Source organism: Mesitornis unicolor, unplaced genomic scaffold (assembly GCF_000695765.1).
Source record: "Mesitornis unicolor isolate BGI_N332 unplaced genomic scaffold, ASM69576v1 scaffold683, whole genome shotgun sequence".
Taxonomy (NCBI): Eukaryota; Metazoa; Chordata; class Aves; order Mesitornithiformes; family Mesitornithidae; genus Mesitornis; species Mesitornis unicolor.
The window spans coordinates 38435-66368 of record NW_010173786.1 but is presented as its reverse complement, the minus strand read 5'-3'; the positions used below and the strand labels follow the sequence as shown (position 1 = coordinate 66368).

The 27934-nt window shown below is 37.9% G+C and overlaps 1 protein-coding gene across 2 annotated transcripts in view; it reads left to right on the top strand.

Annotated features, from left to right (window-relative positions):
• The window catches only part of MYOF (myoferlin), a 65793-nt gene that overhangs the window by 2703 nt on the left and 35156 nt on the right, over positions 1–27934 (top strand). Inside the window, exons 2-18 of one of the 2 annotated variants that reach the window (XM_010180822.1) lie at positions 2206–2261; positions 3068–3159; positions 11572–11680; positions 12961–13053; positions 14307–14310; positions 15215–15375; positions 16595–16723; positions 18293–18355; positions 18468–18518; positions 20087–20117; positions 20565–20680; positions 21540–21666; positions 22956–23059; positions 23884–23952; positions 24084–24127; positions 24548–24630; positions 26862–26900. In XM_010180822.1, coding sequence (XP_010179124.1) covers positions 2206–2261; positions 3068–3159; positions 11572–11680; positions 12961–13053; positions 14307–14310; positions 15215–15375; positions 16595–16723; positions 18293–18355; positions 18468–18518; positions 20087–20117; positions 20565–20680; positions 21540–21666; positions 22956–23059; positions 23884–23952; positions 24084–24127; positions 24548–24630; positions 26862–26900 — 1371 coding nt within the window. The remainder of the gene's footprint in view (positions 1–2205; positions 2262–3067; positions 3160–11571; positions 11681–12960; positions 13054–14306; positions 14311–15214; positions 15376–16594; positions 16724–18292; positions 18356–18467; positions 18519–20086; positions 20118–20564; positions 20681–21539; positions 21667–22955; positions 23060–23883; positions 23953–24083; positions 24128–24547; positions 24631–26861; positions 26901–27934) is intronic. The other variant, XM_010180823.1, reaches the window with a different exon arrangement.

Sequence of the window (27934 nt, the reverse complement as noted above, 5' to 3'; positions counted from 1 at the left end):
CACTATGGCATCTTATTGACTGTCACTAAGTTCTTATTGCATTGATTTCCAGTTGAGAATATTAAACAACATGTGGTAGTATAATACCTCTATCAAGATAAAGCAAATCATGATTTCTTCTGCAGTACCAAGGCAGTAGCTGGATTCCCTACCAGTTGGAGGGCCTGAAACTTATGTGAGCTCCTGGAATAACCTGGCAGTCCATCTTAGTCTGCTTGGCAAAGATTTTCTTTGGTGGAAAGAAGAAAGCTCTTTGCCAACAATTTAAAAACCAAACAAAAATCTCAGTGCATTACAAGAATGATTAAAAGAAAATCAGTAAAGTGAGGAAAATGCCTGTTTGCGGAATGCGAATGCTACAGTCAGGCTGGCTGAAATTACAACTACATCCCACTGTCAGCTGTGTTTCCCAGTGGTTTTCATCCAACTTTCACACAGATGCATAGCACTTTTTTTTTCTTAGTACTATATAATGGTAGTGGAATCATAAAACTTAGGCTTGTTTTTTATGAAAATGGGTAGTCCAGAGTGGAAAATGTTACTCTTTGTCAGGAATTGTTGTGATGTTGTTCAAGCCAGGGCTTTCCTTACAGAGTTACGTTTGATCTCAGACGAGGATCATAGACTTTTATCCATCAACTCGGTCAGGATCAGGTCTGTGATTCACTCTCAGCTGCAACTGTTCCTTTTTCCACCAGCACTGTCAGCATCTTTTCCCTGACACCCCCACTGTAGCAGGACTTGGAGTACCAATGCCAAACCCCAGATGTTCTGGGCTGTTCAGTTTTGAAAATGCTTTGTCTCCTATTAGATGACACGAAGTTGAACTTCTCTTACTTGCCTGTCAATTAGTCCGTTGTTCCGCAAAATGTGAGTGCACAGCATGGCAAGTTATGAATGCTCTTTCCTTTGTGGTACAATGTGAGTCAATATCCTGTATAAATTGTAGACAATTCCTGTTACATAAATGTGAGTCAGTTCTCGCAGTTTGCAGTATGGGCTGACTTCTTTTCTTCCAGTGCATCCCACTCTCATGCAATAAAAAGAGCCACCACAGTCTACAGCTTGAATAGTGGGTGCACGGACTTGCCCAGATGGCATATCTTTAATCTTGCTTCCCAGGTCTTTGCAATATTTCCTTGAAAAGTATGGCCATAACTTGCAAATAATAAAAATGCTGTTGCCTTTACTGTAGTCCTAAAATGCAAGGAGTGTGTCTGAAACTTCATGTGGTGGCTGAGCGTTTTATAGATCAGCAGTTAGCTTACTGACTGTATTTAAACTTATTTAAATATCACTGAGATATGTGATTTCTGTTTAGAGAGCTGTGTGCTTGCCAGCATTCTTTTGTGCCTCTGAGTGTTGTGTCAAGACTGGTTCTCCATCGGTACAGTGCAACAAAAAAGTGAAAATAAAGCCGTGCATGTTACTTGCTTTGAACCTGATTAAGAACAGAATTTTGTTTCCCTTTTTAGTGGGTGAAGGGGACCTGCAAAGGGCCTCTGCAACGTTTGAGTTTTGTGATTTCTCTCAGGAGAAGGAATTTGAATTGAAACGCCACACTGTATATAATTTACACCACACCGCACATTCCCATGATTTCTACATTGACCAAATGCAAATTTTACCATGAAGTGTGGAAAATTAATAATTTTTAGGCTACAGTAAATGTCAGTGAAGTGATCACCATAACCTCTGGAAACCATTTTTTTCAGGAAGGACTGCATTTCCTCTCATATAAATGTGTATTTCTGATAATATTTGCTCAGTTAAAGCATAAAGTGCTGACACTGTAAGCATATCTTCTTAAGATTTTTTTTCCAAGTGCTTTTATTTCAGAGCTAAACACTTAGAGGTATTTTGTAGCTCAGGTGTTGTAAATGCGTAACACATTTTCTTTACTACTGAAGTTCATCACTTAGAGGTTACTGATGTCTCCAAGTCTTTCAGTCTGTATTCTTTCATCATTACTGAAGCTGCAGTCAAGGGTCTTAAAAGGTTGAGAAACCTAAACATTAATTTTGCTTTCTGGGAATAACATCTAGCTATGCTGAAAAAAACCCCAAAATTAAAAGCCTCAACTATTAAAATTGCTGAGGGGACATTTTGGTTGTAAAATGTGCAGCTACTGGAAGAGAATTGAAACTTAAAGTTTGTTTTGTGCTTTACCAAAAACAAATCATCACACTTTGTTTGTATTCGCAGATGAAAAAAAGAAAACAAAGAAAATTGATAGTGAACTTAATCCTGTTTGGAATGAGGTAATTCTTTTTAATCTGTTCTTGGTTGTGAATATCAGTTAGAAACAGGAACTAGTGATACGTGCTCTCTCAAGGTGTTAGTAAAGGTAGGTGAACGGATTCATCTTGTGCCGTGTATTGCAATTCATGAAGTAATGTTTTTGTGTAAAAGTAGATGGCTATCTGGTGAGTTTGTGGCCTGGTTTTATTTTCTGTTACTTTGGACCAAGTGATACTCAGCCATTGCTTAGCCACATGTATGGGAACATAATTGGATCTTTTATTGTATACCAGGAAAAAATGCTACAGAATTAGAATAAATCATGTATTGAAGTTCCTCGTGGTTTACTTGTCGGATGGATTGGTCCTATTTTGCATTTTCAGTAATGTTTTCTTAGTCGTGTTTTTTCACAACCAGAAATGAAAGTTAAAGATTATTGTTACAATTTGTAAGTAGGAATGCAAGGAAAGGGAATCTACAAATATTTGTCTAAATTCAATAGCATCTGACTTCGACCAGTATTGCAGGAAAATGCTATCAGATTTTATGAATGATAATAAAATATCTATGTTAGTGTGAGGAAGTGGGACTGCAAAAGAGGTTATGGCTCAGCTTCTGTTTCCTGGTAACTAGCAAGTCAAGAATGTGCTATGAGCATGTCCTCACATTTTGAACTTTGGTTTTGCAAAAGTGAGCTGGTCTACTTTGTCTCTTATAAATGCAAAATTTATTTCTGAATAATTTTGTTGTGTATGCTACTCTGCTGTTAATTGATTTACAGAGAACTTGTAATTACAATTTGCTTTTGCTCTATTTTTTTGTTCAGATTCTTGAATTTGACTTGAAAGGAATTGCTCTGGATAATTCATCCTCCCTGACCATTATTGTGAAAGATTTTGAAACAATTGGACAAAACAAGTATGTTTGGTTTTTGTTGTTGGTTGTTTTGGTTTGTTGTTTTTTTTTTTCCTAGTATTATGCCCAACTTTCAATACAGATATCCAGGGAAAAAATGGAGCTGATAGTTGCTGGAGAGAAATGATGGCTGCAGTTAGATGGTTTCTGATGTGATACCTACTTGTAGCCTATAAGCTAGCGGGTTTTCTGTCCCTCACCAGCTGGATTGTTACTCTGAAGCAAAGCATTAGCTTTCTTTTTATACTTAATTTTAGACATGGTGAAGCTAAATTCAAGGGATGTTTTAGGCATCTAAGGCAGAATTTGGGTAAAATTTAGATCCTTTCACCTATTACTCTTATTTGAAAACCACAGGTGCCATATTTCAGTTGGTGCTCACTCGTAATAGAGGTCCCTGTGTAACTAGATTAATGCCACTGCAGATACCTGGTGCGGGCTATCATCTTGCAGAATGGTGCAGGGCAGTACCCAAGACTATTACACATAGTAAGTGTCCAGAAAGCAGTTCTGAAGAATTCTTAATTGGCATTCTCAGAACACAGCTAACACAAACGACCAAACATTACAGAGTGCAGTTAAGGTTCTTAACCATCATTAAAAATCTCTCTGAAGGGCTGTATTTTACATCACTTACTTAAGTCTTGCCTGGAAAGAGAGGAAGCCTAAGTTCAATTTCCTATCTTGTCTGGAGGGATTCAAGTCCTAGACTTATCTCCCAGGAGACCGACTTAGTCATCAGAATAAATATGTTGGATAAAATAAAAAAACTGTCCTGGGAATAGAATCTGGTTTTCTGGTTTTTTGAGTGTCCTAGCTAGTGGGAGCTGTGAAATGTCCTGTTCCTACTGTGCTCTTCCTGGTCTAATGAAGCATGAGTTCTTTACACGGTCATTAAAATCTTGAACTTGAAAACAAGCAAGCTAATCAGAAAGCTTTTATTTTATATAATCTGCAGCAGGAACAGAGTGTGTTATTTAGTGTTGAAACATGGTTGTAGGCAAAGCTCTGGCAAAGTCTAGGAGGTCTTTCTTAACATGCATCACAAGATAAAGCTTCATCAATGTGTTTAATCTTTACCTATCTCATAGTGGTTAAGATCTGCCTGTCTCTGCTGAAGTAATAGGATTTTTGTCTTTAAAAAGTAAATATATGTATTTGAACAAGTATAACTTGTGGTGATTTTTTAAAAATCTGCACAAAAAAACCCCAGCTTATAAAAAATGATACGTCGAGTCCCTACTTCTTTGTGTATACAAAGTCCTAGATTTTAAACAAGGATCTGTCTCTGTTTGCTGTGCTCTCACGCTCGCTCTTTTCTGTCAGTGCCAAGCAATGTTGGCTGTTACTGTTTTGAAAGGGAGTAAGATTTCACTGCATCTTCTTTCCTTTTTTTTAATTGGTGGCAGATTTGGATATTTTAGGGCACTGAGCTAGGCACACATTAATATTTATTGATAGTAGTCCACTTCCACTGTTAGCTTTCCTTTTCTACTTTTTGCCTCCTCCCAATATGTGAATTCAGTTTTTACAGTGCTCTAGCAGCTCTGCTGTAAAATCACTGTGAGTGAACTGGATACCCTCAGATTTTTCATTCTTGAGATTCCTCTGGGTCAGTAAAGCATGAATATATTGCATCCCTCTGACTTAAGGGAAATTCCAGAAGTCACAGAACTTGATATAGAAAAGCTTGCCAGTAATCAGAGTTTTGTCATGGATTTTTTAATGTATCAGAAAATAAAGGAAGGTGCTTACCTGAAGCCCCTAAAATGTTTCACTCTGTACATGGGTTCCGAGTTAAGCAGGCATGTGTTTGTGTTTTTGGTTGGTTTTTGGTTTGGTTTGGTTTTTCCAAACTGTATTTGTAAATATCACCTGGACTCCTATTCCTAACACTTAACCCCAAGCTTGTGCAAATGTCTGTTTGTTTTGCTTGGATTCATGCAGTGGAAGTTATCCAGCACTTACTTATTCTGTGCACAATTTAAAAAGAAAACCGGTAAAATTCTTTGGGAAGGTTACTTCCATGTATGGAGCTGTGCAAAAAATAGATATAGCCCATATTAAAGACAGACCAGCACCTTCAAGGTAATACTCTTTGCAAATAAATCCTCAGTAACCACCACATATTTGCATTGTATGTTGTTTTTGGAAGGGCTTTTGGCAGGGAAACAGGATAATGGGATGAGAAGTGGGAAACGTGTGAGTAGGCTTCCTGCCTGTAACAAGATAATAGGAAACGTCATCTTGGATTTCTTTAAAAGACACAAAACACCATAACAGCAGAAGAGATTTGGTGTTAATAAACATTCACATTTAGGTAAAGGAGCATGTGAAAGAGTGAATAGGCTTCCCACGTACTACTTGCATGTAATACATGCATAACCTGTAATTCTGTAGAGTTACTGGTTCTGTTTACTGAGTTTGAGAGACTTAGGACTAGCATATTATAGTTTTGCCATTCTTTCACAGCATCCTCTTTTGATACTTAAGAAAAAGTCTACAATTACATACATGCCTGCAGTTCTGCAGCTTTCCAGCAAGTTGCTTGGTAGAAGAGCATGCAGGTGCCACATCCTTGCTTTGTGTGCATGCTAGTTCAGGGTTGGAAAGATGGAGTACTATGCCTACCTAAGGCCCTTGCTACTGAGAGCTATGGTAATGATAGCTTTTTGTTTAAAAAGAGAGGTGGGGGAAATGAGAGCTGGACAATGTAGTATTAAGTTTTACATATAAATTTGATGTGATTAACTGAGGTATTCACAGACAAAGGCCCATTATTTGAGAAACTCAGTGTTTGCCATTTGCTTTTGCCATTATTCATGAGTAGACCTATTAACTTGGGTCATTTGTCTAGTGTTTAAGCTGAGTGGGATCTGAGTATAAATCAATAATCTTTCCTTTAGAGGGTCATGTTTTTATTAATTTTACTTTAAAGTCTAGATTGAATTAGGATTTAGTTTCCGCGTGTAAAAGATGCATGTAGGGGACTGTGTCACCCGAGAAAGACCACTGAGAAGAAGCCACCCCATGTCTTTGGCTTTATTTTCTCTCTTCTGCAGGAAAATAAGCAGTGGCTATTGCTATTGTTATTTTCAATGCAGAAACAACTTTTGCTCAAATGTTCTGCCGCCTTTCTTTGCTGCAGCGTAGGCTAGAAGCAGAACCCTCTGTTTCTCAACCCAGCTCCCTCTCTCTGGCTGCTTACTCACGGAGCTCCTGGCCAATGCACACTCTGCAGAAGGAGCATTGTGAATGTTATGATGTTTTTGCACTGTGCCAAAGCACTTAACTCATTGCTTTGGCATGTTTCTGTAAATCAAGCCTGAAAGAACATTGGGATATTTTTCCGTTTCTTTTTTCCTGGAGATAGAATTTACTGCTTCATTTACAGGATCACTAAACTTCTGCAGATAGATTAAATGAGTGCTCTTCTTGGTAAAAAGACACAGTCATTGGAAAAGATAAATAAAGCAAACCACAGTGACATGTATGCAGACAGACCGTCACAGGAATAAACTGGAGTGGACTCATGCCATCCATGCTTAGCTACATTTTCCAGCATAAAGATGTTTGAAAAGAGAACACATCTGTTTTCTATTATGTCTAATGCTGTTAGTAGAAAGATTTCAAACTCTCAAATCTTTATGTAGTTAAAAAGCAAACAAAACAAACCCCAGTAACTCCAGTTGTCCTGTGAGGTTAAGAAAAGAAATGTTAACAGGAAGTTACAGCCGTGTCTGAATGAAGTGGTTTTCATTCTACGTGAAAGAGTTGGGACTGGGACTGTGTGTTTCCCCAGGTTCTTTGCGTAGTTGGTAACCGAGCAACACAGAGGAAAAACAGATTGGGCACACCCTTTTTTCAGGCAGAAAAATGCAGCCACAAATGAAGAGCGCAGCAAATGATTTAATCATGTTTCAGTATTTTCCAGAGTTAATTTCTGAGTTTTTTGAATCCTCCTACAGCTGTACCCTTTCGTGTGGATTCTTTTCCACGTTAGTGGGGCTGTGCATAGTTGCAGGTTTTCCTTGCATACACTGTATGCAAGATCCAGTCTGGTTAAGATTAAGTTTGGGGATTTTCTGCCTTGCACAAAATAGTATCCTCACTTTGTTTCTTTTTAAAATGTTTTTCTTGCAAAGAGTATTATCAAATAACTAAAGAAGATAAAAATATTTGGCTTGCTCTTAATGAAAATTTTCAAACAGCACAAACAACAGAAGGTGGGTGTTGAGTCTTGTAGCATCAAATCTCTAATGGAAGGGTTAAGTGTAGCAGTTATAACTGCAGTGTAGGATCGGGTTTCCTGATGAGAATAATCAATATAAACCTCTGGCAAAATAAACCTTTAAAAATAAGTCAAAAGACTTTAAGTGCTTGAGTCTCAGGGGATTGAAATTACTGGGCTTCCAGTAAAAGTAGCTTGTAAGCAGCTGCAGGACTTGATATACTAAAGAATTTAGTGTAAATTGCTACCTTCAAACAGAGGAGGAGTAATAAAAAGGTTGGTATTGTGAGTTAGCATTTCCTGATCCCAGGCATGGGTGTGAAGTTTCACTTCTCTTGGTTATTTGGGCAGCTAACAGGAAGTGCTAACCACAACACTAACAGATTAATTAGTTTTGGCACAAATGCAGCACTGTGTTAAATAGTTGGTCATCAGTAATTCACTGATTTCATGCTGATGAAGTGTTTCCCTTTTATTATTGGGAGGAAAGTACCATAGGCCTCGTATTGATAAGGTATACTTGAAGTGGTTTAAAATCTGCTTCTAAATGTGGACTTTGCATTTATCTTTGGTGTCTTACTCAGTGGGAGACCAAAATGTTTATCCTGCTTGTGCCAGAACATGGTTTTTGCTTTGCTTCTGCAAGGCTGGAAAAGTTTAAGAGACCCGACTGACTGGGCCCTTAAACATATACAAGTCTTAGGGACGGCCAGAAAGGTACTTCAGCAGAGTTAAGAAGCAATACTCATTTGCTGGCTACTGCCAAAACAGCTGATGAACGAAAGGTCAGGGGATGTATTGAGCTATTCTGAAAGCAGAAACTATCCCACTTGATGATGTGAGGAGATCAGTGTGACCTGGAATTAAACAGGCAAATGTTGTCTGCCTGGGCAAGAGGAAGAAAGCTGAAATAGCTCCAGCAAAGAGCAGTGTCCCTTGAGGATGAGTAGGTGACAGGAAGTCTTTTCAGCTGTGCTGGAAAGAAAGGACTCCCTGTCACCTTGAGAGTCATGACTTCAGAGGGAGGTTGCATGTAATCCTGCCTGAAGGTGAAAAGTCTTCAGAGAGAAGACCTACCTTGGGGAAGGCAAAAGACTAGCTGACTAAAGCTTAGAATTTGGCTAAAGCTTAGAAGTAGGCTAAGGCAGTGTATATCAGATTTCTCACTCTTGCTGGAGTGGAAAAAGACTGGAGACTACTGTTGCCCAACCTGTTAAAGGAGGGGGAAACAAAGGACTTTACAGGCAACTGGTGGCAAGCAAGTAGCCTATGTCACCGACTCCCTCTTCAGTCTTCCGGAGGTGGTCAGAATTTTAAAAACAATTGCTATGTATGCAAATGTGCGCACAGTTATCATTTGCACAGGACAGATGAGGATGTGGAAATGGAAATTTACACTGAAAAATTTCAAAAGCACTGCTGTTGATCAGCTGTTCTTGAGTTAAAGTCACCAGATCGGAGGGTGGGGTTGCTGAAGCAGTCATCCAGATGATCTGTGACTGGGTGGCTTCTGAAGTGCTTTTTGGAGTTCATGGAAGTCACTCCAGCTCATACCAAATCAAATCAGCAAGTCTACAGAATTTTTGTACAAATGTACATAGGAACAGATTTTCTTTGCCTTTCCCTAGAATCAGATTTGGCTTAGCTGGTGTTGGGTCACTTGTTGGGTTTTTCCCTTCTGATGATACCTCAGACTATGTACGTTTGTTATCCTCAAATGGGAAGGCATAGTCACAGTTGAAGGATTTGAGGAAAATAAGAATATTTGGAATTGAATTTTTTTATTTATTAGCTTTGTATTAAAGGAAAAAGAGTGAAGGTAAATTGGTTTCTTTCAGTGTCCAGCTGTGTAAATTAAATTCAAGCATTTGTTTCTTCCAACTGTAGGAATTGTTTCCCATTTGCTTGTATTATACTTGCTTCCAAAGCTATTAACATGTTAGGAGGCTATATAATAAAGGGGAAAATGCATTAAGCTCCCCAGTATTTTTCCCTCAACTGCTCTGGGATTTGCAGTCATTATAGAAAGAACCTTTCCTGCTTTTTTTTGACTGTTGAATAATATCAATGTCTGTTTGCATGAAACCTGAGCGTTGTGGTGAAAAGCGTGGTCAAATGTAGAGGGAGATGTTCTCTTTGGTGTGCAATGTCATACTTACTTGACTTGTGTGTAACGCCAATGTTTGGAACGTTGAAGCCACGGGGGGGGAGATAAAACCACTTTCTGTTTGGGAGACACCACCAATGTTTGGTGTCAGGATTTGCTACATCATATCAAAAGCAATGTCAAATAATTGTGCAGTTGGAGGGATAAATAAGACCACTGCGTCTACATCTGCTGTTCCAAATCTAGATTTGGCTTGTGAGTTGAATGCAATGTTGATTGCACAACAGGAGAAATTGCTTCTTAAGCTCCCTCAAGTTGAGAAACGCATGGAGTTGGCATCTCAGCTAACGTCCAGCTCTGTGCAACAGTTTGTACAAAGTGGAGGTGTACCTGGAGTTGGTCTGATGCGCACTGACGTAAGTAGGTGTATTTCCACAGTTCTTAAAAGGATGCCGGATCAAGACTACAATAGTGAGTCCAGGTGTCTGTTCAGTAAAGGGACGAGAGGTAGGTGTTAGAAATGACATCAGAGTTTCATTTACAGTCATTCTTACAGTTTAGAACAGCTTCACACATTTTCTCTGTATCATGGCCTGATCTTAAACTGCTTGTCACATCTAGTCCATCCCCTGTGTGTGAGGAGTATGTGAGCCATAGCTGGAATATTCCTGTGCTCTGGCAGTTGGGGGGACAGAAGTGAAAGGTTTGAGTGACGTGTCAAAACTACCAAAAAGACAGCGGGACTGGAGGAGTGAGCTGAACTGGGAAAGCAGAGTTGACAGAGGAGGTGACAGCACCAAAGTACTTCTAACAGATAGTTCAAACAGCAAGTGTAGTTCTTTTTTGTGCACAGCTAAACAAAAGTTGTAAAGTGTAGTACCTGGAATGTGTATTTGCAGGAAATTAATATTTTATATTTACCTATCCTAACGTACTTTGCAAAAGGTAAATTATGTTCTCATGGCATAGCACCTGAGAGTAGCTATAGTAATGTTCTTGCTCCAGGTCAAAAATGCCCTGGCGTGCTTAGCTTCTCCATGAAAAAGCACTGTAATCTACTCAAAGGGACCTTAGTTCAGTTCTCCATGTACAAATCTTTTTTCCACTTTGGCAGCAAAGCTGGTATTTTGTTTGTGAAACATATTCTTTGTAATATTTACAGGGTGAAATTATCTTGGGGACTTTTCATTAGCAAAAATCTCAGTTATTCCAGTAATCCACTTTAGTATAGGAGTAAACTGTCATTACATACTACGGGAACGAATTGCAGGGCCAGGTATCGTGAGACCCGTACCATCCTGTTGGAAACTCTGCCTAAAAGAAGTTTCTCAGGTTAAAAGCGAATGAAGTTTTCACTTCTTTGAAAGATGAGGGTGAGGGTGACAGATGCAGTCCCAAAGTAGGAGGAAGTAGCTCAGGAGAGTCTACCACATAATGTCAGACATCCTGGGCAGCTTCCTTTGGTAGGCCTCTCTAGAGTCATTAGAATGAGTCATTAGTCTGAGAATTTAGAGGAAAGCAGATAAACCTAGTCCAAAATGTAGAGTATGGGCAAGAAGGTTAATGTTGCATTTGTTCTGTGTCATTGTTTTCATTACAGTGATGTGTGTGTCTTTTTGTGTCCCTTTCTGTGTGGTACAACAGCTGTCATATTCAGCTTTTATACATTACTTCTCATCTCAGAGTTTGCAAAGCTATATAGGGGAGGAAAGTATTACATCCTTTAGTTTACCAATGAGAATTCAGTGGCTGAAACAAGTGATATGGCTGATGAAAGTTACACAGAAGATTATTTTCAAAAACACACATGAAATTTATTTAAATACAGGTTTTTAACCTCTTTTAAGTTAAAGCGGTGTCTTCCATAAAGATCACCAGCACATTTAAGTGCAGTGAAACAGTACAAATTAGCAGTACACAATCATTAGATAACATTTGTTGATCGTTTGTTGTGTCTTGGGTTTTCAAGTCATGGCTGGAGTTGTTTGGTCAACTAACAGACACTAGCAAAAGACAAGAGAGAGCTTTCTGTTTGATGTATACTTGCATTCTAATGATGATTGTTACTTCATTTCAGATTAATTGGCAGTGCGTCCGTAACGCTAAAGGATCTTGTAGGTAACCAAAGCAGATCTTTTCCCTTCAAACTCATACCTCTGCTAAATGAAAGGGGACAAGAAACTGGAGTGAGTGGCTTACATTTCCTTATTTTACTGTATTTTTGATCAAAATGCTCGAGCAACAGGGCTAATAATGAATTAAAATTATTTTCAAGTTGTTTTTACTTTATAGATTAAATGCTTGGACAGAAAAAAAGTATAACAAGATATAATTATGGCTATGCCATCTGAATTCGTCTAATATGCTTTAAGTCAGATAAATTGTTTTCTATGTATGTATTATGTATTTGTACATAAGTGTTGTAAATATTGTGGGCCCCAGCGTATGCATTGAAATCAGCCTGATGTTACACAAGAGCGTTTTCCTAAGTACCAGACGGAGTTCCCATATGCATTTTTTGTTGCTGTATTCTTTCTAATATCCACATGTGTCATAGCACAGATGCTAGGAAGCACATCATCATGTACGTGCTCACTGCTAGCTCAGTTCAGAAAGTTACACGAGAACTTGTTTAACTTGGTTTAGCTTGCGTTTAAATTTAACAGAGTTATTAACTGGTTTTTAACTTAGTTATTAACAAAATAGTTTCTAGAACTGGGACCTCACTGTGTCTGTGCAGTCTAGCTGTTAAGGCACTTCATATTGCATTCTAGTACACTTAATTGTGAGAGGCTTTAAGGGTAATTTCAGTGTTTAATCAGCTGTAGTTTAATATCATGGTTAGTTGGTCACAGGGTTGGGCTTTTCTTGCTGACTCCTCATGTTACTGTGGCAACCAGGAATAATAATGGTTTGTTCAATAATCCAAAACCATCCAGCACAAGAAAGACAATTCTATAATTAGAATGGAAAATGACACAGTGTTTTTCCTCCAGGAGGGAGCTATGAACAAGCCATTAGAAAAGCCAGATAGGAAATTTTGCTTATGGTTCAGACTTCTTACGTTGTTGATCAGCTTGTGTTATTTCTCTCTGCCTTTGTTTTTCCACCTGCAAATTTAAGATATCACCTAGTCTGCCATGAATATTGTGGAACTAAATACATTAACATTTGTGGAACATCTTATACACTTGTAATGTGGCTGATTTTTCTAAATATAAACACGTTTCCTTTTGTTAAATAGTGATTTAGCGCCATTTTCATTAGCTGCAAATTGTGTCATCGTTATTGTTTGTATGTATCTCTAGTTTAATAACAGTTTCTTACTTTACTAATAGCTGAAATTTTATTATAAACTGTGCTGTGACTATGAATAGTTAACTGCTCATGTGCAGTGTTAGAACAACTTACTGCTTTAAGTCAATTGTTGTGAATACTACATAAAAAAATGTGTATTTCTCTATAGGCAACAATTGATTTGGTAGTCGGATATGAACCCCCAGCTGGACCTGCAAATCCAAATGATCCAGGAGGCACAAATACACAAGAAGGTGTGTCAGTCTTTTCTCAGAACATTGTTAAAAGATCATTTAAGATAAGGCAAGAAAGTGATTCAGCAGCATTGCTCATCAGGAAAAAATGTAACCAGAAGCAAGCATGTCAAGACTGCCAAATGGTGATTTAAAAGAAATCAAAGATGATTCAGAACTACAGCTAGGAATAAAATTGACATTTCCTGACATAAAATATTTTTTTAGCATCATTTTTTCAGTGGAATCGAGTTAGAAAATAAAGATGCTGCTCAAAAGCTTTTCAAAATGGCTTTTGTTTAGGAAAGGAAGGTTTCTGAATGCTCAAGAAAACAGCAGGTACCTACTGTAATACTAGGGCTAAGCAAAAAAGCAGGGAAGTCCCATTTGTGGCAAAATATATTCTATTCCTTTCATTGTCAGGGAACTTTGTGAAAAGATTTTCTTAATTAATTTTTCTTCCTCTAGAATAAGCAAGTTTTGAAAGACACTGTTGTATCTTATATTGGGCTTGATATTTGATTAAGCTATGAAATATTGTGGTCAGTAGGGAATATTCTGTGGTCTCTATAAATAATTTTAACCAGGTTTCTGCGGAGATCTCTTTTTTGAGATTCTCTGGCTTTCTAGAAGAACTTTCTTAAAAGAATTGTGAAGTAACAGCAGGTTTTTGCAGTTGAGAGGTAAATAATTACCCTAGTATCCAGGCTGTGTTTCTGCAGAAAGAAGTAAATGTAATAAATGTTATATATTTAAGGGGAAATAAATCAGTTTGACCCTTATCTGCTGATAGATAATAACATATGAAGGGAAAAAATTGAGATAAGGAGTCGTCTGGGGGAGAAATTTTGATTCCACTAGCTTCACTGAGTGGTGTTCTGTAGGAGTGCAGGAATAAGTAAAGCAAAGACAAAATCTACTGCACTTTGATGGAATTATATAGAAACGTGGACCTGAAGGAAGAAAATGTGAATTTATTTATATGAGCTTATTTGATAGCTTTTTAAAAATGTACTTGAACTATAAGGTAATACAGGTAAAATTAAACATGGCAGGCTTTTAGCTGGTATCCAGCAACTGCATGATATTTATTTCAGTGCAAGTTATCAAACACATCTTAGTTAATTATTGCAAATACCTATTTCCCATGAAATGAAATCACTTCCCCAGCTGGGGTTACTACAGCTCAGTTTCAGAAATTAAAAATTAAGTGCCAAGGCAGGGTGTGTAATCCATCAGTTGCATCTATCCATCCAGGCAGATGGATTTTGAGAGATGTTAGGGAGGTGGCGTCTTCTGGTTATAAAATACATGGTATGTCAGTCTTTGTGGTTTTACACAGCTCTTGCAGAGATCACTGAGGACTTCATTATGCGAAGTGATCATCACTCTGTGTTGGCAAACTAATTCATAAAGTTAACAAACATTCTGTTAATGCTAACCGTCAGAGATACGGCTCGTTCTTCCTGTAGATTTTACCATAAACACTGTGTTTCAGTTAAGAAAAGAAGCTGGAAGCACGAGGGAGTGACACAGTTTTGTGGTATAGATATTTACGGCTCCTGTTTTGCAATACCATATGATCCAGTATTGTAGTGTCACGTGGTTGTTGAACGGCCTTCCACAGAGGTATTGTGATTTCAGAACTGTCAAAGAGGCTTACTGAGAAACTCTAACTTATTCCACAGTTAAATGCTGTGAAGAAGGATTCACAGTTTTGTTTTAGATGGCAGACCACAAGTGTCTTCATGTTTTCAGGATTCTGAAGTAAAAGCCAGTGCTATGCAATAGCCTAGTCTTGCTGCTGGGAAACAGCTTCAGCTGGAATAAAATTTATCACTTCTGGTTTATACTGAATTAGTCTGGTGACGATGACAGCTGAACTGTACTTTGCTACAGCTCCAGTCAGTTAGTTCAAAACAAGTGTATGGGAATTGTGTTAGATACTCTACGTCCTGAAGAGGGACAGATCTACACTTAGTTTGGTTAGGATAGAAATTTGTTCTTAAGCAGGTGAAAATAACTAGCATTCAAAAGGAATTGGAAGCATGTGGTTAGCAAAAAAATAGTTGACATGAGATAGTAATACCATTTTAGTGCAGCTCCTGGATATCAGACACTTACTGCTGTACATTTAACATCAAGCTGTACTATTTGTTTATTAATTGCACTGTTTTTTTACTTTATGAGATGGAGAAGATGATGGAGGTTATGAGGATGGCTTGGATGGTCCAGTTGGTGGTATCACACCAGCAGTTCCAAGTGGTACAAAGGAAGCCCAGCTAGCTAAACGCATCACCAAAGGAAAGAAAACACGGAGAATCCTTTCTAACAAACCACAAGATTTCCAGGTAATAGATTTATTAAATGTTGCATGTTCACTTTTCCTGCCTGACAAGACGTTGCTCCTTTCATGTAGCCTGAGCATAATTTCATAGAATCATGGAATGGTTTGGGTTGGAAGAGACCTTAAAGATCATCTGGTCCAACCCCTGCCATGGGCAGGGACACCTCCACCAGACCAGGTTGCTTAGAGCCCCATCCAACCTGGCCTTGAACACTTCCAGGGAGGGCACGTCCACCACTTCCCTGTGCCAGTGTCTCACCACCCTCACAGTAAACAATTTTGTCCCAATATCTAATCTAAATCTACCCTCTTTCAGTTTGAGACCACTACCCCTCGTCCTATCATTACATGCCCTGGTAAACAGTCCCTCTCCAGCTTTCTTGTCAGCCCCCTTCAGGTACTGGAAGGCTGCTGTAAGGTCTCCCTGCAGCCTGTTCTTCTCCAGACTGAACAACCCCAACTCTCTCAGCCTGTCTTCGCAGGAGAGGTGCTTCAGCCCTCTGATTATCTTCATGGCCCTCCTCTGGACTTACTCCAACAGGTCCATGTCCTTCTTATGTAGGGGCACCAGACCTGAACGCAGTACAGATGGGGCCTCAAGAGACTTGAGGAGAGTGAGAGAATCACCTCTCTCGACCTAGTGGAGGTGGGAGGTGTCCCTGCCCATGGGAGGGGGGTTGGACCAGTTGGTCTTTAAGGTCCCTTCCAACCCAGACCATTCTATGATTCTATGATTCCATGGCCTGCTGGCTGCAATTCTTTTGATGCAGCCCAGAATACGGTTGGCTTTTTGGTCTGCAAGCTCACATAGCCAGGTCATGTTGAGCTTTCTAATGTCAGGTTGTGCAAGTCGAGTGCACTGTAGAGACATTTAGCCTCTTCATTTGAAAACCTGTATTTCAAAAGTATTCTTCAAATTTGCCTGTTACAGAGATGTCCAATTTTGTACAGTTCTGACTGAAATCTAGATGAACCTTATGTATAGTTGTACATATTTCAAACTATAGCTGCAGCTTTAAAAATAAGTAGTGAAAGGAAGTAAAAAAAAAACCAATTATTCTTGCTATCATAATTAAGTTTGAAAAGTCTGTCCAGTCCATATCTGCCAGCTTCTTCGGTGTTGACTAACTTTTTTGGTGGTATAGTAAGAAAATGTTGTCAGTAGGATGATAGATAGTATAGGGAATGAATTAATACAAATATTTGCCTTTTTTTTTTCCCAGATTCGTGTTAGAATAATTGAAGGTCGTCAGTTGTCTGGAAATAACATAAAACCGGTAGTCAAAGTTCATGTTTGCGGTCAGACACATCGAACAAGAATCAAAAGAGGAAACAACCCCTATTTTGATGAAGTGAGTGGCATAAGAACACAGAAGCCGAATTGTTGATGCTATCAAATGTAGAAAAATAGTTATTACAGCTTTCATTATGATCAATGAATAAGAACTTGCTAGTATTTAAGGGTAATTATAGCTAATATGCATAGAGAAGTTCCCAGTCCCTTTCTTTATATATTCACATCACTAAACATGTCTCTATCCCTGGCAGTCTTAGCAGATAAAGCTATCTAGAAGGAAGTCAAACTTCAGCTGAGATGTATGGAACATGTGCTTTGATACAGTTGGCCATGCGGCGTAATAATGACTTTGAATAGTTGTGTGCAGGTTATAAAATCGGGAAAATGATTAGAAATCTTTTATGATGTGTGCAAATGAGCTTTCAGTGTAATGCTTTGGGTCAATATGACTGCCCCACAGAATCTGGAAATGTCATTGCATTGCTACCCATGATCTGTAAAAGCACAACTACATTTCTTTGCCCAGGCAGGGGTCTGTATATCAGCCACATTGAAATGCAGGAGAAAATTCAAAGCTGTATAAGGGACACAAGAGTGATCCCATGCCTGTAAGACTCATGCTGCAAAGCATAAGCTTAATGGAGAGAATGCTGAGGGATAACTCTCGTTATCTGGACACATGTGGGAAATTCAGAAGATTTTGGAAGTGGAAAACAAGCATGTTTAACACATGCAAGCAAAACCAAGGAGGTTATGAAAGTTTGAGTCTTGAACTAAGCTGTAGGTAGCAGTCAAAATTTATGAAGTGGTGGTAAAAAAAAGGGAAGAGGGAAAGCCAGTTGTACCTTGTACTAAGTTCCTATGCAGTCTCAGTATCCAGACTAGGCCAAAAATGGAATAGAAATGACCATGTTTATGTATCCCTTTTGTTGGATAAAGTACTGACTGGAGTATAGCTCGGCTCACAGACAGAGCTTAGTGAAGTGCATACTATTAATAAAACAAATAAGCTAATAAATAGTGTATTTATCTTCATGCTGTCAAACTATCAAATGTATTCCTGTGGTCTTGAGTTTCAAAGATGCAAATCATTACAATCACTATCACCATGAGCCCTAACAAATAAGCTAATAAATAGTGTATTTATCTTCATGCTGTCAAACTATCAAATGTATTCCTGTGGTCTTGATGCAAATCATTACAATCACTATCACCACGAGCCCTAAACAAGACCTTTTTGACAGCTACAACAGAGATTGCTAGACCAAGGTTGAATGTCCTGGAAAAATTGGTAATTCCTGAAGACATTCCCTGAGGAAAATGTGAAGTGCAGAGCAAGAAACAAGGGCAGTGCTGAAAGTTTGCAGCACAGCGATACCTACCGCATTCATTCAGATGGAAGCTGTGACTGTCTTTTGTCTATTTTTTACTAAGTTTAGTTACTAAATTTAGGTTTTTGTTCTGTGCTGAATTATCATATAAGGTGTCCAGCAAGAAGGCAGGGTAACAGTACTGTGACAGACATGCTTCACAAGCCTCTTAAAATAATGTTTTTGCACTTTCTGTTCAGGGAATTACGTTTGCCCTTTTAAGACAGGTTTTTTGTTTGTTTTTACCTTCACAGATATTTTTCTACAACGTCCACATGACTCCTTTAGAGTTGCTTGATGAAACAGTTAGCATTCGGGTAAGAAAAAATGGTGCATGTTCAGAAGGCTGCTGGATGCATATAGCACTTTCTGGCTGTGTCACTGTGATGCTTAGGAACATTCCTGTTTCATGCTCGTATGTCTTTTTAGGTGTATGATTCTCATTCTCTACGAGCAGATTGTCTAATGGGAGAATTTAAGGTGGGTATGAAACAACTTCCATAAATAGATTAAATTAAGTAAGTGAGAGAAATCTTTTAAGTACTTGTTGTAAATGTTTAAATTTAGACTGCTTTTGCATGGGACCAAAGAATGGCCTGATGGTGTCTTGCTTGTCATGATAGAGACCCTTTGCTCAAAGCACTAGTAAACAGTTTTCTTATTTGAGTAAAAGAATATTGTTAAAGAAAGATTTATGTGTTGTATGACAAATTCTCTAACTTGGATCCAAGAGAAACAATATTTACCAAAAGGTGATTTTTTTTCCTCAAAAAGTATCAGGGTGGTCATTTGATGTAAGGTACGGTTGGAAGATAGATGTTTATTAGGTAGCCAGTAGGCACAGTAGTGATACGTATGGAAGCATAAAGGTACACATTTTGGAGCGATGTGGAAAGGTGTTCCTTTGGTCAGAAGTTCGTTAAGTAAAAGACGTGGTGGAAAAGTCCCTTAGTTTAAGTATTTTCTATGGTTCTGTAGCTATTAGTGAGATTGTCTTTATTCGTATTTGTTGTGATAAACACTGGGAGACAGACATCTGCCTGTTGAAGGTATTCCTAAAGCAATACAGCCAAAGAATTCATGTGACAATTGTAACGGCTATTGGGATCCCCTATGATAACATTTCCAGTATCAGTGTTGGCTGCATTTTCTGTTTGCTTATTTTGTACTGCATAAATTCATTTTCACAAAAATATTCAAGTTTGGAAGAGTGCTGTTTTCTAAATGAAGCAGTTTCTATCACAAAGCTGGTTGCTTTGTCTTGTCACTGCTTATTATCTATGTAATTTCTAGTGATTCGTATAGTGATATATTGCTCTATGGATGGTTAATCATACACAAAGCTGATGACAGGATGCCATTCAGCTCATTTCTGTTCCTGCAGACACACATTCCAGGAGAAAACCCAAGGGTAATTCTCTCTAGAAAATCACCCTTTCAAGTCTTTACATGCAAGGAATACGAGCCCCAATTGCCATGAGCAAACATACTTACCTTCCTGAACATGTCTGAAATCTGAGACAATGAATACAGTCATGGTATATGTGCAATGTTGTCCAGATTTGACACAGTGGAGGGAACAATTGCCCATAAAAATAAAAGGAAATTATTAATTTTTTTAAAAGCTTCGTTTCTGGAACTGAAGATGTTGAGCAGGAAATAGAAACAAAAGAGTTCTGAAAGGCCTTTCTGATAATGAAATAATGGGAGAACACAGGGAATCGAAGAAGCAGTAAGCTAGCCCCATCTTCTGTCTCTGATAAATTAAAAACCTGGGGATCTAAGGAAAGAAGAAAGTAACTACAGCTGTTAGTTCCAATACATCTTTCTTACATTTTCTTCTTGGCTGCTCTATCCATTCAAAATCCCCCATTTTTCAATGTAAGGTATTATCTGTTTCTTACCTCAGGAAAACACTGTGTAAACTTTGTTTTGTTTGTGGCAAGAGAACAATGTAGTAGTACTCATGAAAAACTCGAGGGGAATTACCCGAGCTTTTTCCTGTTTTGATGTTTCTTCAGAGGTAATGCCTTTCATCTTTATTTCAGATTGACATTGGCTATGTTTATGATGAACCTGGTAAGTAACAGTTACGTCAGAGTACTTCTTTCCTAGCTTGAGACTTGAAGTTAAAACATTTCATTAAATTTCTGAAGTAAAAGAAGAAAGTTAATAGAAAGTTATTTGAGATTGATGCTTCAAGTATTAACTTTTAAAAATCCAACAATATATAGCTCCTTTCAGTGGTTTCAAGATGGAGTAGGAGCACCTAAAATTTGGAGACTAGTTTTGGTATCAAAGACCTGAAATGTGAAAAATAACGCAAAAATATTTTATAATTATGTCACTGAATTATTATGCCACAGCATTTTAACACCACTAGATTTCTTGGTTTTAATGGCACTATTGAAACCTGTCTAGGACAGAATAAATTTTAAAAATAATTAATAGGATAAAGTACGCCTTTTTAAAACTTGACCTTGATTTTATGGATATTACTGAGGACAGGTGTTGGTTTTATTTTAGGCCATGCAGTCATGAGAAAATGGCTTTTGCTGAGTGACCCTGAAGATACAAATTCAGGAGCTAAAGGCTATATGAAAGTCAGTATGTTTGTCCTGGGAACTGGAGATGAGCCACCTGTAAGTTTCATCTGAATGTTCTTCTGCCCCTCTCCACCCCACAGATATTTATTCATGTACCCCCAACATTTTTTTGGATAATGTATAATTCACTTGGTGAGCAGTGTTTGAAAGTAAGACAAGATTTACAGGTTGTTTCAAGGGCATCCAGTACTAAATGTCTAACTTAAAGCTTATTTTTTTATCCTGTCCAATGAAGCAACCTCTGAACCAGCTCTGGGTGTGTTCATCTACCATTTCTAGATACTTCTTCACATCCTGGAAGAAGTAGAGATGTGTTACCCTAGTGTTGCATGCAAGCTAATATGTAATTCTCCCTAGCATAACTAATCAGGCTGAGCAACATACTGATAGCAGTTCCAGGACTAAGTCAGGAATGTCTGCGCTGCTGCCTAATGTAGACAAACCCACAGAGAAACCTGAGTACCAGAAAGCTCCAGATATTTGCCAGGTGAAAATCAGACCCATCAATAATTACAGGTTAAGCACAAGTAGTCTGATGTGTATGAAAGCAGTAGGTAGTTTTAACAATCCAATCCTTAACTGTCTGCTGTTCTGTCAAGGTAAAAACAGGCTGTCTTTTCTGTGACGTTTTTTCTTACTTGACCATTGTCTGTAGTTTAAGTTCTGCTGTTCTTCCTGCCTGAGATTTTTGCATACTGCTCCTCTTTAGTTAAATATAGTAAGGTTCTCAGAACCATGGAAGATCTCCTTCTTGTTCCATACTAACTCTTCCTTTCTGCTATCCTCGTGATTCTTAAAATCACAAGGATATGTCCGGTTATTTGTGGTGAAATGTTTTATTTTGTATTTATTTTTAAAAGTGGAAGCAGTAACTAGGCACTGTATCTCCCAACAGGTTGAAAAACGGGAAAGAGATAATGAAAGCGATGATGTGGAGAGCAATCTGTTATTACCTGCTGGAATTGCACTTCGATGGGTCACTTTCCTCCTCAAAATCTACAGAGCTGAGGACATTCCACAAAGTACATAGCATCTTACTACTTGTCCATCGATGTATTAAGTTACCGTTAGAAGTATTTGTGTTAGTTGTTCAGAAACATTCCTTGAACGTAAGACATCTTGAGTGTTTTGCATTGTTACTTGAACCAATAATTCTATGGTGGCTTACGCAGCGCATTTCAAGTCCTTTGGCAACGCTCAGTAGGTATGCTGAATTCTTGTAAGGGATAATTTAATGTGATACCCATTGATTTAGTAATGTTAATCTGTTGCTGAGGGGGCCACACAACTTCTGGTAGCGGGAAAGGGTCATCTTCATTGGCCCTTCTCCAGTCACAGAAGTTACATGCAAGTAACTAATGTTCAGATGCAGTTGATCTGCAGATAAGCTGGATGTTCTGTGCATGTCTAGCTCAAGTATACAGTGTATGTCTCAACTTCCCAATTCCTGAGAGGGGATTTGAGAAGTTATCAGGCAGCTGGTTCCCTGCAGCTGTGTTTTCCAAGGCCATTTAGATCCTAGTAGATAAGTAGTACTGCTGATAGCCCCCTGCACCATCCTCTTCCCAGCAATCTATTAATTCTTCTTCATGGGTGCCTATAGCTGCAGCTATTTTGCAATGGGGGAAAGGCCACAGGACTGCTGAAATCAGTCAGCCGCTGCTGTGATGGCCAAGGCAGTCTGGATTGCCAGCAATCTGCTCCTGACTGGCCACAGGAAATAAGTAACTAGGAACTGACTGTGTCCCAGAAAGCTGCATGCCATTTGTGGGCTGTAAGCTGAGCACCGTAAGCTTAAATAAACAGCCTTGGAGCGCAGGGGAGCTTATAAGCAGTTTGACCTTAAATTGTTTAGTGAGATTTTAGTTGTGTCAACCCTACATTGCTGTGACAAAGGAAGTTCCTCTCATTATATGCCATATGTGTTTTTTGATAGAATATAGAGGGCTTTTTATCCCTTCTTAGTGGAATTTCTCACCTATATCTGTGACAACAAATGACAGTGTCTACAGGCACCTGCATAATGTTTTTCAAATACAACTATGCCTCTAAATTCAGGAGCACATCAGCACTCTGTAGGATATTTCAAGAAATTATATTCTTGAAATTGCTCCTAAATCTAAATTACCCATTTTTACCAGGAACACTGCAGAATTTTGTTTATCAGATTAGACGTCATCCCACCTAGATCTGTAAGCTGGTTGATATCAGTGAGATTGCTATGAGTACTTTATTATTCAGGCTGAATAAATAAAATAAAATAATAATTAAAAAAGCATAAACCTTAATTTCTTCTTTGACACCTCTCCAGTGGATGATGCTTTCGCACAGACTGTCAAGGAAATATTTGGAGGAGAAGCAGACAAGAAAAACCTGGTAGATCCATTTGTAGAAGTTTCTTTTGCTGGGAAGAAGGTAATTTAGTAAATATCTGAATCTTTGCATTCTGATTGTAGATTTCATAAATTCTAAAGTTTACTTAAATTGTGGAAATAAAAAAAGCATTTGCTCTAAATGCATACGAGATTGCCCACCTCCCAGTTGCGCCTGATTGCTTTTTGTAACTGATGGTACAGATCTTTCTGGACACATTAAAAGCATCTGTACGTTTTATTACTAATATGTTCCTAAAAATACGGAATTTGAGCTGAAGCACAATTGCACAACCTATATTCATTGCTAGCCAATCTTTTTTCTTTTTTTTAAGAAGAAAACCGTCAGTCCTCTATTATGTTATATAGCCAGGTTGCCACACCCAGTAATGTAGAGGACCTTCAATGGGCATGACTAGCGAATAATACAGACTCTCCTGTAGAATATATTCTTCATCTACTTTAAAATCTGCATAAAGCAAGCTGGAATCAAGTTACTCCTTTGTCTTGTTTCTCTGCTGTGACAAAAGAGATCGGTACTGGTGTGAAGGCACATTAAATTGTAGCTTGGAAATAAACTTTCTTCCTGTAGGGTAGCATCAGTCTCAGGTTTAAACACTGTTTCAAAATTTCCTTTTCCCTCCAATAGTTGTTAATGTTGCTAATATTGCATATGCAGATCAGTTTAGCAGTATTTACCAGTTCAAAACTCATGGCTCATTGCAGCATAGACCACTCAGGATTCATCATTAACTACCACCCCTCATCTTAGGAAGCAGAATATGATTTACATAAATCCTAGCTAGTATCTGCTTTTTTGTCTGTTTTATCATTGATGTGCTATATAGTTGGTTTCATTTTTTGCAGGTTTGCACAAATATAATTGAGAAAAATGCTAATCCAGAGTGGAATCAAATTATTTATCTTCAAATCAAGGTCAGTTGTTGTTTTGGTTTTTTTCTTGTTTCAGTTGAAAACAGCCATGTTTTAGGAACTCAGAGCATTAATATTACAGTGGTGAAATAAGTAATGGATTCCTTTACTTTAATTGGGTTTTGTTTTTCCAGTTTCCTTCGATGTGTGAGAAAATAAAACTTGCAGTTGTTGACTGGTGAGTTATGACTTTTAATCAAAGTTCTAGACAAAGTAAACTATATTAAGTGAAGAAAACTCTGGTTCTATAGATGTCAGGTATTTTTACAGTCTATGAGAGCATTTAGGTAAGTGTTTAAGCATCTTCCTTTATGGTTTCTTTACAAGAGACCTGATTAGTGTAACATGGTGGTATTGTTAATTTTGTGCAGTGAGCACTGAGCTGTTTAGGTGATAGCGTAAGAGTCAGATGATTTCAGGATGCACCCCACTTTTGTAACTAGCCATTACCATCTGTGTGAGTACTATTAAAGCATTCCAGGTGATATAAAATGTGAGTACACGGTCTTGGAGCGCATTTAGTGCCTAGTAGCTTGCTTCTGTGTAGGATGACCAGCATTATATTTAAATAAAATCTTTGTTTTTTTTCTTTTTGTAGGGATCGTCTTACCAAAAATGATGTAGTAGGAACAACATATTTAAGTCTCTCAAAAATTGCTTCTTCTGGAGGAGAAGTTGAAGGTAATTGATTGAGCAATATGTAACTTGCTGTCTTTTCTTGTGTTATGAGGAATAGCAAAGATCAGTGTTCTAAGAACGTGTATTTTCCTACAGTTTCTCAATTCTGTGGCAACGAGATTATCTGTTTCTGGAGTTTTCAAAACAATGCTCCTAGAAAACAGACTGTGGGACTTTGAGAAGTGTTAAAATTTTAATGTTTAAACCACATCATCATGGAAATAGCAGTAACTAATTCAAAATTCAGTGTTCTGTTATATATATATATTAATTTAATGAATTAATAGATTTTTTGAGTGCCTTCCCACATTCAGAAAGCTATGTGATGTCACAGTCTATCATGAGTAAGATATGCAGATTTGCTAAGATACTTGATAAGACGTTTATTTTAAAAACAATCTGGAGTCACTGTTTCAGAATCGCTACTTCACTGGTCACTGTTGGACAGGACTTCCTTTGTCACCTTACAAGCGTGTCTGTTCTTTCTCTGAGAAGACAACCTAAAAGCGGGGAATGTTGCTGTGTCGCTGGCCTGCAGGAACCATGCAGAACCATTGACTCGTTTTCTGTATACTGCTGGGCTGCTTTCAGATGCTGGGGGATCTTGGATCAGTCTCTGCTCTGATCAGTAGCTTAGAAGAAGTGGGTGCTGCATCTCATTGTGAATTACTACTTAGTAACCCTTATTTTAGTAGCTTCAAGGAATGAAGATTTTAATAGCAAAGCTATGATTGCAGACAAATTACATGCTTCAATCAGTATGGGTGACTGGCTGTGTAATTTCATAAAAACTAAAACCCAAAACTGATAAACTGCAAGAAAATTAATTTGGTTAGGCAGGATGTGATGTTGCTAACGTGTTGTCCCCAGGAAAATACCTTTGTAATAAAACTCTTCTTTACAGTATTCTAAGAAATATTTTTTGTGCCAAGATTTCGGGAAATATTTTTCAAAATCCTGTTGCATTTATGTTCTGTATAATATTGCAGTTATTGATTATTTCTTTGTGATCTGTATCTATACTCTCCTGTTCTGTTTCTAGCAAGATCTTTCATACAGTTGAGCCAGGTCCATGACTAGGATTATGTGTTAATTTGCCAGGAAAAAAAAAATCTTTTTCATGAACATAGTATGGCATATTAGTTGTCCATGCAGAGTTGTAAAGTTCATGGCTAAACAGACTTGACGTTTATTTATCTGATTATCTACACTAGGTTGAAGGACACTGGCTCAGAACCATTGCCACAATAGGAATCTAAATTACTATTTTTTCTGTTGCATTTATGAAATCCGTATGATATGTGCTTGTCAGAAACAGACCAGTTTGTCCTTAAGTTGGTAGCTGTGTCAGGAGTTTAAAGACAAAATTAGTGGCTCCAATCCTGTAGTGACTTGAGCCAAGTATTTCTGTTATTGAATAGAACTGTATTTTCAGTCGCATAACTTCAAGCTTATAACTCAGTCCTCTTAGCAGTACTGCTGTTGAAGTAAGACTTCATGCAAACATTCTTTTCGTATATCCCACACACAGCCAGAGGCAAAAGAAAAGATTACAGAAAAAGGCAATGGGAAATCAAAGACGGAAGGGCTGGGCTGCTGGAGAAAATCCAGCTCTGGAGCAGCACTTGTTCTGCCCACAAAAGTGTGTGACTTGGACTGCTGCTGAGTCACAGCTCATTTATGCTTTAAACCAAAGCAGTTAGTATCTGAGAAAATCTTACATGGATTCTCTCTCTGCTGAGGTTTGGAATTGCCAGTTCCATGTAAAATCACAGATTTCCTTCCCTTGAGGTTGATGCCTGAAGCCTGTTCTGGCTTCTCAAGGACTGGGAAAGTGAACTAGTCTATGGTCTTCAGTAAATAAAGATATCCTAATGGGCCCTGAAATGTAGAGGTTTTCTTAAATGTTCTTAAGATTTTAAATTAATGTTTAAAATAAATTTTTATTTTGTGTGGAGGAGAACTATACAAAGCTGAAACAGAAGCTTCAAAACAATATATTTTGTCAGCTACATATTTTGTTTGTTCATTTGTTTGGGTTTTTTCCTTTGGAGTTTGTACAGGGACAGTAATAACTTCATATTTTAATCAGGAAGCAAAATTTTAGCCCACATGAACTTTATTTTTTCTCAGGCCTTCAACTTCTCTTTTAAAAGCAGATTGCTTTGTGATGTATTTGTTTTTAAAATGCTATTGTCACTTGTCATATAATTTCTTCTCTTTTCATGATATAGAATTTTCATCCTCGGGAACAGGGGCTTCATCATATGAAGGTTTATATCTTCATCTGTTACTGATTTCGCTTTCCATTGCCCAAACTGAGAAGTACTGCCTAAGAAACCCATCGTCTTAAAAAATATATTTAATAATTACTTCTCTAAAAGACTTTACCATTATGATTAAAGAGTATCAAACATAACTAACTGTATAAAACAGTTTTGGCACTGGAACTGGTTTGGCATTTTTTCTGTTTGGCTGGTGCTTCAAGCTGTGTTTTAGAGTTAGGCATGCGGTTGCTTCAGGTGCTTCAGTTACAAAGTGCTTAATCTAACAACGGCTTGCCATTTTTAACTTAGCTCTGAGATTGCAACGGTATTTGCAGCTGCAGAGCCCTGCAGAAGGAAATAACTGCCTAAAATAAGTAGTGGCTGTCCTGCTTATGCTTAGCTAGCTATATAAATAAAGTCTGAAAAATGAAATCTGATTCTGTTAAAACCTGGAGAGGTGGCTTTTTACATCGCTGTCCAGGTTGACACCCGGCTCTGAAAGACTTCGTGGTGAATATTTATGTAGTGAGAAATGAATGCAATTGGAGTGCAGCTGAAAGATAACAAACAGTCATCTGCACAAATATTTCATTTTCTGTCTTTCTTAACAAAGTAACATTAAGTTAAAGGCTGAAGGAATTTTTCAGAATCATTTCTGTAAGACATGATCATCAGCCTTCGAAATGTAAACAATTTATTTTAAAATAGAGACAAATACAAAAAATTGTTTTGTTTTTAAAGATATAATCCGTATACTTTACTAGCTTCTCTAAGTAGTGAATGTATTAATTTAACACAGATCTGTACCTTAAATGTAGTCATACTGAGAACTGATGTGAGCAGTTCAGTGCTAGGACTTTGGGAAAACTGGACAGTATTCCAACAGGAGTCTGAATTCTATTTCATTCAGATTTTGATCTGTTTCTGATTCAGATGTAAGGATGTGAAAGTATCCAAACGCAAGACAGAGAGCTGCAAATCTTTATTTTATATTTTGCAACTTTTATGTGACTTTGTGTTATCAGGAAATTATGTCAAGA